This window comes from Sabethes cyaneus, chromosome 2 (genome assembly GCF_943734655.1).
Source record: "Sabethes cyaneus chromosome 2, idSabCyanKW18_F2, whole genome shotgun sequence".
Taxonomy (NCBI): domain Eukaryota; kingdom Metazoa; phylum Arthropoda; class Insecta; order Diptera; family Culicidae; genus Sabethes; species Sabethes cyaneus.
The window spans coordinates 4,540,606-4,554,522 of NC_071354.1; the positions used below are offsets into that span (position 1 = coordinate 4,540,606).

Here is a 13,917-nt window from a genome sequence, read left to right on the forward strand (position 1 = left end):
GTAGAATTAAATTGGATAAGTTTTCTTAGTTTTTATTTTTAGGTTTATTTATTTTCCTAGATCTACTGACCTCTATTACTTTCCTTCAGTTGGGTCACCCCTGTGAAATGGTACTTTCTACGAAAAGATTTTCCGACAAATGGTACATCCCGCGTAAGGTTTTTCGCGAAATGGTATTTTGCGAAATTCTATATTCCGCGTTATGGTTAACCGAGAATTGGTGTTCCGCAAAATGGTATTCGGCGAAATGGTTTGTAATGATGACGAATATTTAAATGCTATCCGCATTATTTTATCAGGGTAAGCAGTGGGTGGAGTTGTTTTCTACTTTACTGTGAGAAAATTTGTATATTAAAACTCCCATGAACTCCCCAGAAACTTGCAAAACTCAAGATTCTGACAAAGGTCATCCGAGATTCACGATTTATGTACAACAAAATTTAATTTGTGGAATACGAAGTTTGTCGGGTCAGCTAGTAATCAATAAATATTCAGCAGTCTCCGTTTGTTCGCAGCATATGCGCATTAAATTTTATCGTGAATATTGATATGATAGGTAGATAAAATCAACGCGCCATCGAAATTTTGCAATTTTCGAAAACTCGGTTGTTTTAACAAATTAAATATATTAAATTAATCTTAATTTCCAACAAAATCATTTTAGTTGCGTCCTTAACAGGTTAACCGACTGATAATAAATTTCTTTCTGCAAAACAATTTGCTTCAATGAATTTTTGTTTGCGAGTTAAAACAAAATACTGGAATATGGCAATATGGCCTCGCATAAAAGAATGATTTCGGTGTTGAATTCTAATATTCTTCATAATAGCAGCGATAGATCTTGCCGGATGGTTTGCCGGATTGGAGACCAGCGAAAACCATATTTAGCAGAGAACCCGACATAGGCCGATGACTTCGAGACAGACCCCGTACCCATTGGATGAGCTCTGTTGACGTGGATAATAGAGCAGTAGGGGTCAGGGGCGACTGGAGAGTGGCAGCCCAGGACCGAGAAATATGGAGATGGCTCCTGAATTTGGCATGGATCCAATAAGCGGATTGTCGCTGAAAAAATAATGTAAGTAAATCTTTCTGGTCAGGGTGTTTTAATAGCTCTATAAAACTAGCAGATTTATAGCCATTTGACAAACAACTGTAATAAGATTTTGATTGGTTATCAACAACAAAAAATATCTGGCTAGAGTGCTTGGTTCTACGGAAGTTGCAATAAACTGAACGGACGCTTACATACAGCAGCATTCGGGAACGCCTCCTATTTCGATTGAGAGTTGTAGCGTGTGTGATTGACTACTATTTCTGTGCACTTAGCGCCATGCACTGAATGGCCACAGAGTGCGCAATGAATGCATTTATATAATTGCTATGAGATGGCTATGGTGGCTATTGGTGAGCTGGTCGATAGTGAAAATATTGTGAACGATTGCTGATCACCCAATTGTGGATGTTATAGGTACCGCTCGCTACTTGGCCCGTTTTCTGACAGAAAAGAAATAGAGAAGCAAAAGTATTCCACCAATTTTACTACTGCATAGTATAGTAATAGAATTTAACGGGAAAAATCTTTCCTTACTGCCTTTCGAGATTTTAAAGAAATGATATAATATTTTAAATACCTAAGTATTTAGTCGTCTTCATCCAGCATCCAGTTCTCATGATCAATCGCTAAGTGATGAATACTAAATTCCAGTTTCCATGCCTTAGCTCTCGTACACTAACTGGTGCAGATTATGTCGATAAGAAAGGTCTTACATTGGGATTTTTTGAGATCCGTTCTTGTTGGGATAACTCTCAAGTTTGTGCTCAGAACGGTAGGAATTCGCTGACATTTAAATAGCTTTAATCGTTAAAGAATACCTGCTCGATAAATAGAAGCGCAAAGATATCCGCATCAAACCAGAGAAAAAAGTTGTAAAGTATGCAACTACATGATGACGTTCCGGTTTCGAGTAATGCGTACTGAAAGCAATTTCAATCGGGACTTCCTATCGGATCACTTTGATTTCACCCTACGAGCAATTATTGAGCACCATTAACTCTCATACAATTAAAATAGCCTTTTTGTCGCTACTATGAACCACCAGTTGTTTCATTTCTCGTTGATCTTCGATTAATGGTACCTATACCTCTGCTCTGTAGACGTTTTTGAAAAGGGGAAAACTAGCTGTTTATTGGTTTTGTTTTTTAACAAGAAACGTTACAAAATCACTGCACCGAAAAGAATTTTTAAACATTGGAACAATCTACAGTCACGAAAAAGATTGGATTCTTAACACCGTCTTCTTTAGGGAAAATCAGCATAAAATAACATGAGAAAGGCACTACGGCACCACTAGGACGAACCGAACTGGTTGTTGCCCCTATCCTCCGATGGGATACTTTCGTGGAAAAAACAACCAGAGTGATACACGTATCACACGTTTTGCAACACTGTTCGTATGTTGCCACATGCCCCAGGTCGGGGATAGCAAAGAAGCAGTAGCAGTTGGACTTATTAAATGGCAATTATTATTGGCGGTGATTATCGGCCAGTCAATCAATCAGCGCACCAGCAGCAGCAGCAGCAGCAGCGGCCGGATCATTCGGGGTGAGCCGCATGCTACCAGTAGGTAAGCGGGTAGGACTAGAGCGCACTAACCGACCGAAGCAAACGCGCCCGGCGGAAAAACGTTTGGCACCGTGGGGGCACCTCGGTAATCGATGAAACGGTTGACGGTGATGGTTAATTGCACTGGCAGATCTTATTATCTATAATTTCTGAATATTGTGAATATTTTCGATTTTTTCAAAGCAGTATGCTTTGTCGGTGACAGAAAGTAGTCCTACCAGGGTGTACGAGTCTTTCATTTTGCACGGATTTAATTAATTTGTTCAAATGAGCAATCGCATAAAAATACAAGTTCAATGATATTCGAACAGTTTGAAACCATTAAACAATGACCTCATTATTCTGATTGGCACTGGCACAAGAAGGAAAACTCACCTGTTCGTGTTTTTTCAAGTAACCAAGACGTGGAAACGTTTTATCACAGAACTGACAGCGATAAGTGCCGTCATTATTCTTGCTGTGGCTATTAGTATGATTGTTGTTTTTAATTATTTTATTATTATTGTCGACGCGGTTGCGCTTCTCGGAGCGGTACTTGTCGCCGGCCGTGGGCCCGCTCTCGGTGGCACCGGAATCGCCGTTCGCTAGCAGCACTCCGGCAGCATCGGCGTCGTTTGTGGTCGAGTTCGGTGTCGTCATGCCATCCGATATCGAGGGTGAAAAGCTCGACGACGTGTGCGACGAGTAAAACTCTGCAGACGGAAGAGACGGATAAAACAAACGGATAACCATAATTAGATTGACGGTTGCTGTGCTACACACGGGATAATCATGTAATGGATTATTTATTATGGAAAATTTATATTGATGCGATACTCCATTCCACCCCATTTCAGCCCGCGCGGGAGAGTGTAGGAACGCCTGTTGATCCTTTTTTTTATTCTGATTCATTTGAATGTGCTACGGAATAAGGTCGAGCGGAAAATCACTGAGCATGTGAAAATAAATATGCTCACATCAATCACAATTTACGGTGGCTTTCCAGTTTCTAGGAAAATCATTCTCACCTCTAGAAATAAGCCACTGAAATGATGATTGAGGTGGCAAATTTATTGATATTTTCTCATCTCTAATGGTCTCCGGTAATTCTCGGAGAAGAAAAAACCTAGAAAGAGCTTGTAAGATATTCAGCTAGGGTTTTACTTCACATCATTGTACTTCAAAAAGTTTCATAGAAATTTGGTCTGGTTGTCGTGTAAGCAGTTTTTTGTATTCAGTTGAGCACATGAGAATACCCTTGTACAAGATACTGTTCAACGGTATTAGGGAGTATAAGCAGAAATATAACTATAAAAAATCGCTTCTAAAATGTTTCCCAATTATCGACACTAAGTGCTACAGAGTAGTCATGCTCCAGCAACAATGATCAGATTTTTATTAATTTTTCGGCAATCCCACACGCCGTCGCTTCAGTTTCATTACAGTGAAAGATAATTATCACGCTGAAAGCTACTTCCTCCCTCACGGCATCAATGCTGACGGTGATGATAATGGTGATATGCTTTATTGGACTCACTACCACATAAATGAATTAATAAAATCGCTTCTAATTCAATTGGCCACTTTGAGTGGCCGCTGCTGCTCGCGTGCTGCCGCCTTTTTTGCATTGAAACCATTGCCACCACCAGCAGCATCATCCTTTTGTTCACTATCCGGCCACTTAGAGTCTGCTTCTGCTGGCTGGATGAACCGGACTGGCGCGCGGCGTGTGCAAACAAACACTTACTCTCTCGCGAACACCAAATGGAAGTAAGTGGAACGTGTGCGTCCCAAAGGAGCTACTAATAAGGATGTGGAGTATTTAATTCATTTTTATCAGATCGGCAGGCAGGCAGTCCGGCAGCAGGCAAAGGTCAAGCCAACCTCTTCCGTCGTGTCTGGATTTGTTCGACCCGGTGCCAGTGGAAATGATTGTCACGCTCTGTCCGCGTTGCTGTAAGCTACTTCATCAGCCACTGTGCCCCTTGATGAAATGATATATCGTCTTAATCTTGATATTAAACTAATGTCATAATTGCTCGTTGTGGTCACGCTTATTTGAGGAAGCGCATATGCGTTTATAAGCAAGCTAATCCGGTGTGTCTCTGGCAGAAAAACGAGGGGAAATATACTTCAAATGAGCGCGACACGCTTGCATTGCTATGGTTCATTTGTTAGCTCTTTCGAGTTCGAGCGCGCTTGTTTGCCGGCGATAGGAGATTCAGGAAGTGTGTTTTTAATTGGTGTTTCCTTTCGACACAATTAATGGGATAATCATATTCAAATTTGGTGCCGCGAACGACGCGCGGGTGTATCAGGTTAGGAATTATTGAAGTCAATAAAAAGTTCTTATAAACAAAATTTAACTAGATGGAAACACCAGAATTAATGAGAAAAATGCGATCAGCCAAGTGATAGTGATCACTGGAACATCTTCTTTTTGTCAAACCTTTTTCTGTTTTGATTCAATTATTATAAATTTTATCTTGATTTTATCTAATTTTAAAACCTTATTTGATTTCAAGCACTTTACCCATTTTGATCAGTAATTCCACGACGAAAAGCGATCCGTGCAAAATTTGTATAGAGTAAGGAGGGGTAAAAGTGCGATGCGGGTAAAAGTGCGATTCAATGATTTATCGTTGCAGATTCCGAGTAAATTTTCTACACTGGCATGAATGGGTGACTACTTTGACAGCTTGAATCTAACGTAAACTTTGATTGCTTACGAAGCATAGTTGCTGAGTTATGTGCAAATGTTATTTTAGGGCGGTTTTGATGTAATTTTTCGTTATACGGCAAATACGATATTAATAGGAGGATATTACTTGTTGAAAATTTGTAGCAGCGTTTTACATAACTCAGATATCTGTTTTGAAAATACGGCGAAAATAATTTACGAAATATATTTCGCTTTTCCGTAATTCTATCTAACCGCGTCAAGCGCCTAGCGGGGTAAAAGTTCGATTCACGGACGGGGCAAAAGTACGATTCATGGACGAGGCAAAAATGTATAGCTAATTATATACAGCTTTAGGCACTATATTACAGATACTAGAAATGAAAGATCTGCAGAAAACTGTGTGCTCTACAGATGTTGGCCGAAGAAAAACAATGTGTTTCCGCTGATGAAACAAAAAACAAAGGTTTGGAAAAGTTTCGATCTAACGGAGGCTGCAATACACCAGCGCAAAATAGAAAAGGTGCAAATTGAGAATATTCCTTACCAAAACATAACGCAGATTGAAGATAATATGGTTTTGTTAGCTACTGCTGGGCTAATTTCATGGATTCTAGCTTCGAACTTTTGCCCCGCGGTATTCGAACTTTTGCCCCGCTGGTGGGGTAAAAGTGCGAATCTGCACTTGATCAGATGAAAGACGAATTTATTTTGCAAAACACTATTACCGCAGATGATTTATAGTTGAATGTGAAGACATTGAGTTACTGCATCATTATAAAATATATTATGTTGTTGTCCTTCTTTATATCTCACGAAAATTGATGACAACTTCAAACATCGCACTTATACCCCGCCCTACTCTACTTGTTTTCTTTAGCAGTATACCATTTGAGATATGTATATTTTTTTAAATAAATAAACATTTGATTATTTTTCGATCACAAGGGGGCACCTTAAGTGTTAGGTAATATCCGTCTAAATAACGAGAATCTTATGTCTCTTGATAGTATTTCCGGAGGAACATGCTCGATTGATCTAATAATTACCCCTATTGCTACCTTGTGATACATCGGGTTTGTTTAAGGATGGAAACGAAAAACCAGAATTGAGTTGCACGTGAAGTGTTCGACCACATAAGTTGGAACTAGCCGTCCTATAAAATATTGTGGCACCCAAGTCGGGAAAGTTTTCGTACAAGTATATGAATTCTATACAATCGAACGCTCCCTTCAAATCTGTGTGGGAAAACTATATAGCCCTGAACCTTTTTTTTTACATACGAGATGAGACTTATTTATGAGAAAAAACAACCACGGAGCTCACTATTATTTTGAATAGCTTACACGTCGCGAAGGGCCTAGTTACGCTACAAATGAAAATCGCTTTGAAATAAATCGTTAAATTCCCTTCGTTTAAAAGATCTGTTAAAAATGCGACAAAAAGGGTTTGCAAAATGTCAGCGTAACAGGTATAAACTACTGCAGGAATCTCATCTGAGTCGCCAAAAAAGGAAGTTTTCAGTTTTTTGCGACGTAGTTGCCTAGGTCACATCCATTTAGTACGTCACGTAAATTTTGACCAAAATCAAGCCCCCTCCCCCCCCTTGTCACATTTTGTCACACTTTCATGACGTCAGGTTATAGAACCTCTCCCCCCCCCTTCAAAACAAAAAAAATAATTTATACATTCCTACGTTTCTATTTCAAGTTATCAATTAAATTCGATCAGTTTATCAAATAAAAAGGACTCGCTGATTTGTCGTTGATATGTCGTTGATCTCGCGCATATCCACGTCATTTTCATTCATCCACTCAACTTCGTATAATCCAGTTGGAAGGATGAGGACTTCCTGCTGACGTCCTGCAACAACCGGAGGGGTGGTGTGGCTGTCAAACTATCATACATTGTCCATGTCCCACTCATTGCTTTTGGTACTTTTGGTTTTGGTACCTACTTACTGGTTGATTCACCTTAAAACAACCGGAACGAAGTAGAAAGCAGTTAAATACAGCCTTTTAGCTTTTTCGATATGCAGGCTGGTTCCAAATTGTCGCCATTCATGGATGTTTAGTCCGCAAAATTTTGACAATTTCACACCCCTGGCAACAACACGCCTTGGAAGAACTTTTCTGATTGATTTTACCATTTTGTGATTTTTTGCGATCATTCAACATTACCTGAGATGCGAAACTACCCTGCAAAGATGGTGATGGTGTTCACAAAGTGAGATGTAAAAAATAACCCGCAAGTGGCACAAACGCTATCGTTCAGGGAGCTTTTGAGTGAGGGATAGTATAGGTTATACGGATGGGTTATACAGTATGGGTTTTACAAAACGCTAATTTGACCGGTTGTCCTCTACGGCACGAAATGAAGAAGAAGAATAAGAAGAAGAAGAAGAAGAAGAAGACCTACGAGCATTCGGAGTTTTCGAACGGCCGGTGCTAAGAACCATGTTTGGCGGAGTGCAAGAGAACGGTGTATGGAGGCGAAGAATGAACCATGAGCTCGCGTTTCTACGGTGAACCAAGAATTCAGAAAGTGGTTAAAGCTGGACGCAGGGTCGGCGCTAGCTAATTTGTCGCTCCACGCAAATTCTCAAAATGGCGCCCCCAGACCAAACGAAAAACAGCCTGCGTTGCTGTGTGCAGACATTTTGCTACCTACACACTTGCAAACGCACAGTCTCCTAGCGTCTTTCTGCATAAGCACTCACGAGGCAAACAACTCGTGAGCAGCCAGCTACTCGTGAGGGCTAGCAGCACACTGGGATATAGATTTTGCATTACTTTTTTTTTCTTCATCTTACGCCCTCGATTCTACACGCGGGTGGGAGTGCGAGTCCTCGCAAATGATCGGTGTCAGTTGCTCAGGCTGCAATGACGTGCGAGAACGACGACCGTGGCTGTTAGCTAAATACACACTCGCAATATTCGTTGCAGTGCATGAATAAACAAGAGCGGGAGTCCGAAAGGGATGCTTATGCTAACGTGTTCATTGGAACGAGTACGCGTGTGTGAGAAAATTAGCTCACACAAGTGCGGATTTCGCAACAGTGGTCACAGTCAACCGCCATTTCTTTTGAATAATTATCGGTTTCTTGAAACCCATTATTAGAATGAAAACCTACAAAAAAGTTTGGTTCATATTTTCTGTTACTTCTGAAACTTTGTCCTCATACCTTGCTATTTCATCGAAGATGAATCTGCTGATTGCGGATTCTGAAGAGATTCGAACATCTCTACAGAATTTTTTTTAAATAATTTAATATCACCTATGCCATTTTTCCACCACGTTCATCTGAGTGTTTTGATTGTTGTGTTTTGTTGCGTATAGGTTTTCATCAGGAGGAGGTGGAGCACAAACGGAAAGCGAAGAATAGCGTAGGCGTATGAAAAAGAAGACAGAATTTTATTTTTTCAGCCATCTTTTCTTCTTCTTTTGCGTTTTTCTCAGGCTGTGTTTCGGTTACAAACCTCAAAAGTTTTAAAAGTCTTTGCTACTACCAAGCTACTACCAACAAAACAAAAAAAAGTTTGTTCCAATACGTTGTTTAGTTTCTGAGAATAAGGTACATAAAGTTTGAAAATCGTGGTTTTCCAGGAGCGGCGTTTTATTCCGCCGAAGTTGTTCCACGCCGCACTGGAATGCTTATGTGTATGATCGTTTTTCGGCCGCTTCCCGTGGTCGGATCATTACAAATTTAGTAACAAAATAAGCGGAAAAGACTGCAGAATCAAAATCTGAAATTAAAAAAAATTGATTTCTTGGGCAGGACATGTTGCTAGAATGCCGGATAACTATCCTGCAGAAATGGTTTTCGCATCGAATCCGCTAGGAACAAGACGAAGAGGGGCACAGCGAGTGAGGTGGCAAGACCAGGTTGAGCGAGATCTGGCGAGCACTGGGTGCCCGCGGAACTGGAGACCAGTTGCCATGGACCGAAACAGATGGAGAAATTATATTGCGCAGGCCTTGTCGTAAGATGTTAGGTCAATTAAGTAAGTAAGTATACGGAAGAACCTTAAAACTAGCCATGGAATTTCGATATGAGTTTATGTTCATCGATTGAGTGCAGCATGACCATCGAGGAGAACCAATGTTCTTAGTCTCTGTTACCATCTCGTAGCCCCTCAGAAGTTTGTGCGACTGATTTTGGCGGTGACAAAAATCTTTTATGCAGGATGGTACTATCCTCAGTGGTGTAAAGCATGTTCTGAAAAGCCTTAATGGAGAGTTCATACTAGAAGTCCAGTTAGCACATACATGTTGAAAATAAACAGTTATCATTCAAAAAATTTAACTATTTGTGTTGAAATGCATCACTACCTTTATTTTATAGAAGCCTTCAATAGTTGTATCTCAAAATAAAAACTAAATTATAATTCCCCGAATAAATTTTCCATTTGAATTTTTTTATGTGACGTCACACAGCTTTATATCCTCCCTCTCCCCCACGTCACAAATCTTCACGATTTGGACAAACACCCCTCTCCCTATAAGCGTGACGTACTTTATGGATAACCCCATGTATTATAATATCCGTGGTATTCCGAAAGTATTCAAATCAGTTAGGACAAACGATATAAATTCGGAAGCTGTCGCGTACACCATGTTAAATAATCAAAAAAGTTATTTTTGGACATTTTCGTAGAATCTCAAATAAAAGTGAAAGAGAAAAATTCGATTTATCTCTGCAACTCAATTCTACTTCCAAAATAATTTTCATGTCGAAGTTACAGGAAAAGTTATTAGTTAAATGAAAGAAAAGTTTTTCACGAGTGGAATCAAATCGTGAAAACGTTTTTCTTTATTTTAACCTTTGTATTTCATTAGGACGATCATAAACAAACTATGTATAAAAAAAGTGTTGTGAATATTTCCTATCCAAATTTTCCCGAACTATTTACGTAAATTCAGTGTAGTCCACACCCATCCCAAGGAAGTTAGTTATTTAATAACTGAATAAGTTACTGTTTGTAAATGTTTGCTGGGATACTAATCCGTTTACGTGAGAATCAGATACCTAACTGTTATTTTTTTAAGTCACGTAATTTGTGCTATCATAATATACTGTGTTATGTATAATAATAATAATATTCATTTCAGACGCAAAATTATTTAATATAAACAGTAGTATAATAGCCTCCCAGTTGTCCTCAAGGTATCAGCATTTGCGACACGAGCAGCACGTGTGTGCCTCGAGGTACGGTACTTGACAGATTATTGATTTTTAATCCAAGGGACCAAGGGACCCACTCTTCAGAAGGTTTTTATAACCTCTAAGAATCATGTTATAGGTTTAAGTAGTCTTATTTCACTCTGCAGAAACCAGCAATAAAACCGATTATGCCGTTCACTGCTTGACAGCTACCGCCATAATTTAAAGAAGGTTTTCAGTTCAAATCAGTTCACCAATTTTGATAACTTGAAAATACATCCCTGAGCAAAAGAGTTAAACTTTTACTGTCAGATCATCCAAATCGATTTGGTTTTAGTGACCATAATAAAATATCCCATAGAATAATTAATAAATTTTCAGCAGTCTCCGTTGGTTTGCAGCATATGCGCATAAATTTTATCGTGCATAATGATATGATAAGTTAAGTAGATAAATTCAACGCGCCATCGAGATTTTGCAATTTTCGAAAATTGGTTGTTTTAACAAAATAGATGTATTCAGCTAGTTATATGCAATTTCTAGCAAAATCATTTTAGTTGGTTAGTTGGCTGGGACAGGAAAACCGATTGATAATAACTTTGTATTTGTCTTTGTTTGCGAGCTAAAACAAAATATTAGAATATGATAATATGGCCTTGCATAAAAAAAAGATTTCGGTATTGAACGCTAATATTCTTCATAATAGTAGCAATCAATCTGATTGGTCAGGGTGTTATCGTTTTAATAGCTCTATAAATCTAACAACTTTATTGCAGTTTGACCAAGAAAAGACCGCAATAAGATCAATTCTGATCGGTGCGCCATATTGCATTGCTACGCCACACAATAAATTTGCTTTATTTACAGCTTTATTATAGTTTTATAGCCAGCTATAAATGTGTTTCGCTCGTATCCTCTGGTATTGCGTAAATCAGCGGTATTGATTAATACAGCAATAAAACCTTTGTCAGTTTCAAGTAAAACCAAGTGCATTTAGAATTGTGAAGAGAATTTTGAACATCGTAAGTTGTGTGCGGCGGTGTAAGCTCCTTGATCGAAGCGTCTTGCAGAGAGAAAAGTAAACCCAACTTCCAGTTTCAATGCGTTGTTGAACCTGCTTACTCGTTAACCTTGTCTTGTCGGCGATGACCAGAGATCCTAAATATATGAACTTATCAACTACTTGCAGTTCATCGTCGTCAATAGTCGCTGTCTGTGGTAGGCGAATGTTGTTCTCACTGGAGGCTCTTCCTCTCACATATTTGATTGAAGTTTTTGGAGCGTCTTAGTAGAATACGAAACCTAAAAATAAAAAATAAGAAAACTTATCCAATTTAATTCTACTATGTGTATTTTATTCACGACAGATACGTATTTCGCCTACGACTTGCAGGCTTCCTCAGTGTCTGTTTTCGAACTCGGTTCGAGGAAGCCTGCAAGTCGTAGGCGAAATACGTATCTATCGTGAATAAAATACACATAGGGTATGTTGCTACATCGTCGTAATTGCCTATTCCCGTCCTATCCGACACAAATTATTAAAAATATCAGCATTTTTATGACACACAATGCAAAAATAGTTATTCCCTAATAATTTACTTTGTTATGTGATGCATATGCGATCAATCAAAGTGAATTGAGATCTATTTAAATGCTTTTTATCATTAAAGAAGTCCTACCAGCCAAATTTCCTACGTTTTTTCGTGCGACGAAGAAGACAATGTCGACTAATCGTTTTAATTTCCGTCATTCATAAATGAAAATAACTCACGCAAGGCATTGTCGTTATTCTACAGCCAGGAAAACTTGTCTGACCTGCACAAATTTTGTAGAATAACATTTCTCATGCCGTCCTACACAAATGCATGCGCGTTAGCTTCGTAAACATTGTTGTGATTTTTAATTCGGACGAAGAAAAATGTTGATGGACGGATTTTAAAACGGTACGACGAATTTTAGCAATAAAGTCAGTTGCGTAATTTCAACAATATATGCTTTAATAGTCGCTTTTCAGTGATTTCAAAGTTCACGGATCGGAAGGTAAGTATGTTTTAGTCAAATCAGCACAAGAACTTTTGGAATATCCATTAAATCCATCCAACAAATGATGAAAATTAGAATGGCTTTACTTATTACGACGGGAATTAGAAAAAAACCCTAGCAGAATTAAATTGGATTAGTTTTCGTATTTTTTAATTTTAGGCTCACATATTTGGTTTTCGACGCATTGATTCGTAACACAATCCTCCTAGCCTCCATTTTTAGTCTGGTGTAGATAGCCTTCGTCATCTCAAGGTATTCTAGTAATGATGTCGAGGTTGTCTGCGAAGGCTCAGGAGTTGGCTACTTTTACTGAAGATCGTTCCTCTTGTTTCGATGCCCACTCGCTAGATCAGAGCTTCACACGAATGTTGAATAACATACAGAACATCCCCTTGCCGCAGCTCTCTGCGCGATTCGGAAGGCCTTGAGGGTGCCTCCAAAACACGCACGTAGCACATCACTTGCTCCAGGGTAGCTTTGATCAGCCGCGTCAGTTTGTCCGGAAACCGTACTCGTGCATTATCTGTCATAGCTGTTCGCGCTCGACTGCATCATATGCTGCCCTGAAATCCACGAAAATGTGATGCGTGGACACGTTATACTGCCGACATTTCTGGACGATAGACGATGTAACAAAGTTTTGTAGAACACCTGGTAGGCGACGTTGTCCAGCGTAATGCCTCGGTAATTACTCAATAATCTAGCCGATCGCCCTTTTTTGTAGATGGGACAAACCATACTTTCCATCCACTCCTCCAGTAATTTTTCTTTCTTCCAAATTTCGCAAATTATCCAGTAAGATCTTGTGCAAAAGATTATTGCTAAGCTTCTATGTAATATTGTTTATAAATTCACTCGCAGAATTCCTTCGTAAAAATAAGTAGTAACCGAAATAGAAAAAGGGTAGAGATTGAATCATAGAGATTCAACAATCATTTCAAATTGCATACAATTGTATATAAATATTTCAGCTTTTTTTCTGCTTGACAACTAGGGTATTTTGCCTATCATTGAACGATTCCAATGATTGGACAGCGTCCAATAAAACGCTAATTCTAGAATACATATACGCTCAAACCCTACCAAAGTGCACGAATTACTCATTTTGATCAGTTGTGGATAATTTCTTGTAACAATAGCGTTACATAAGGCAAGATTTAATAACAAAAATTCAAGTTAAACATTGTCATATACAATATGGGTTATAACCCTGAATTTGGTTAGCATTTCATATAAGAAACATGTCTCACTAATTAACGTTTAAAATAATTATATTACTATATCAGGCTGCTCATAGCTAATGATATTCATCTATGCACTATTTGTCAACATGTTCAAGCAAAATAAAAAATTATTTATAGTTTTTAAAGTATTAAAATTTGACTGTTTTATCATTGGACAATAAAGCAACGATGGTCCTAAGCT

At 38.8% G+C, this 13,917-nt stretch overlaps 1 protein-coding gene across 1 annotated transcript in view; it reads right to left on the reverse strand.

Annotated features, from left to right (window-relative positions):
* Positions 1-13,917, reverse strand: part of LOC128738894 (zinc finger protein 423 homolog) — a 129,560-nt gene that overhangs the window by 25,117 nt on the left and 90,526 nt on the right. Inside the window, exon 4 of the mRNA XM_053834360.1 lies at positions 3,002-3,318. Coding sequence (XP_053690335.1) covers positions 3,002-3,318 — 317 coding nt within the window. The remainder of the gene's footprint in view (positions 1-3,001; positions 3,319-13,917) is intronic.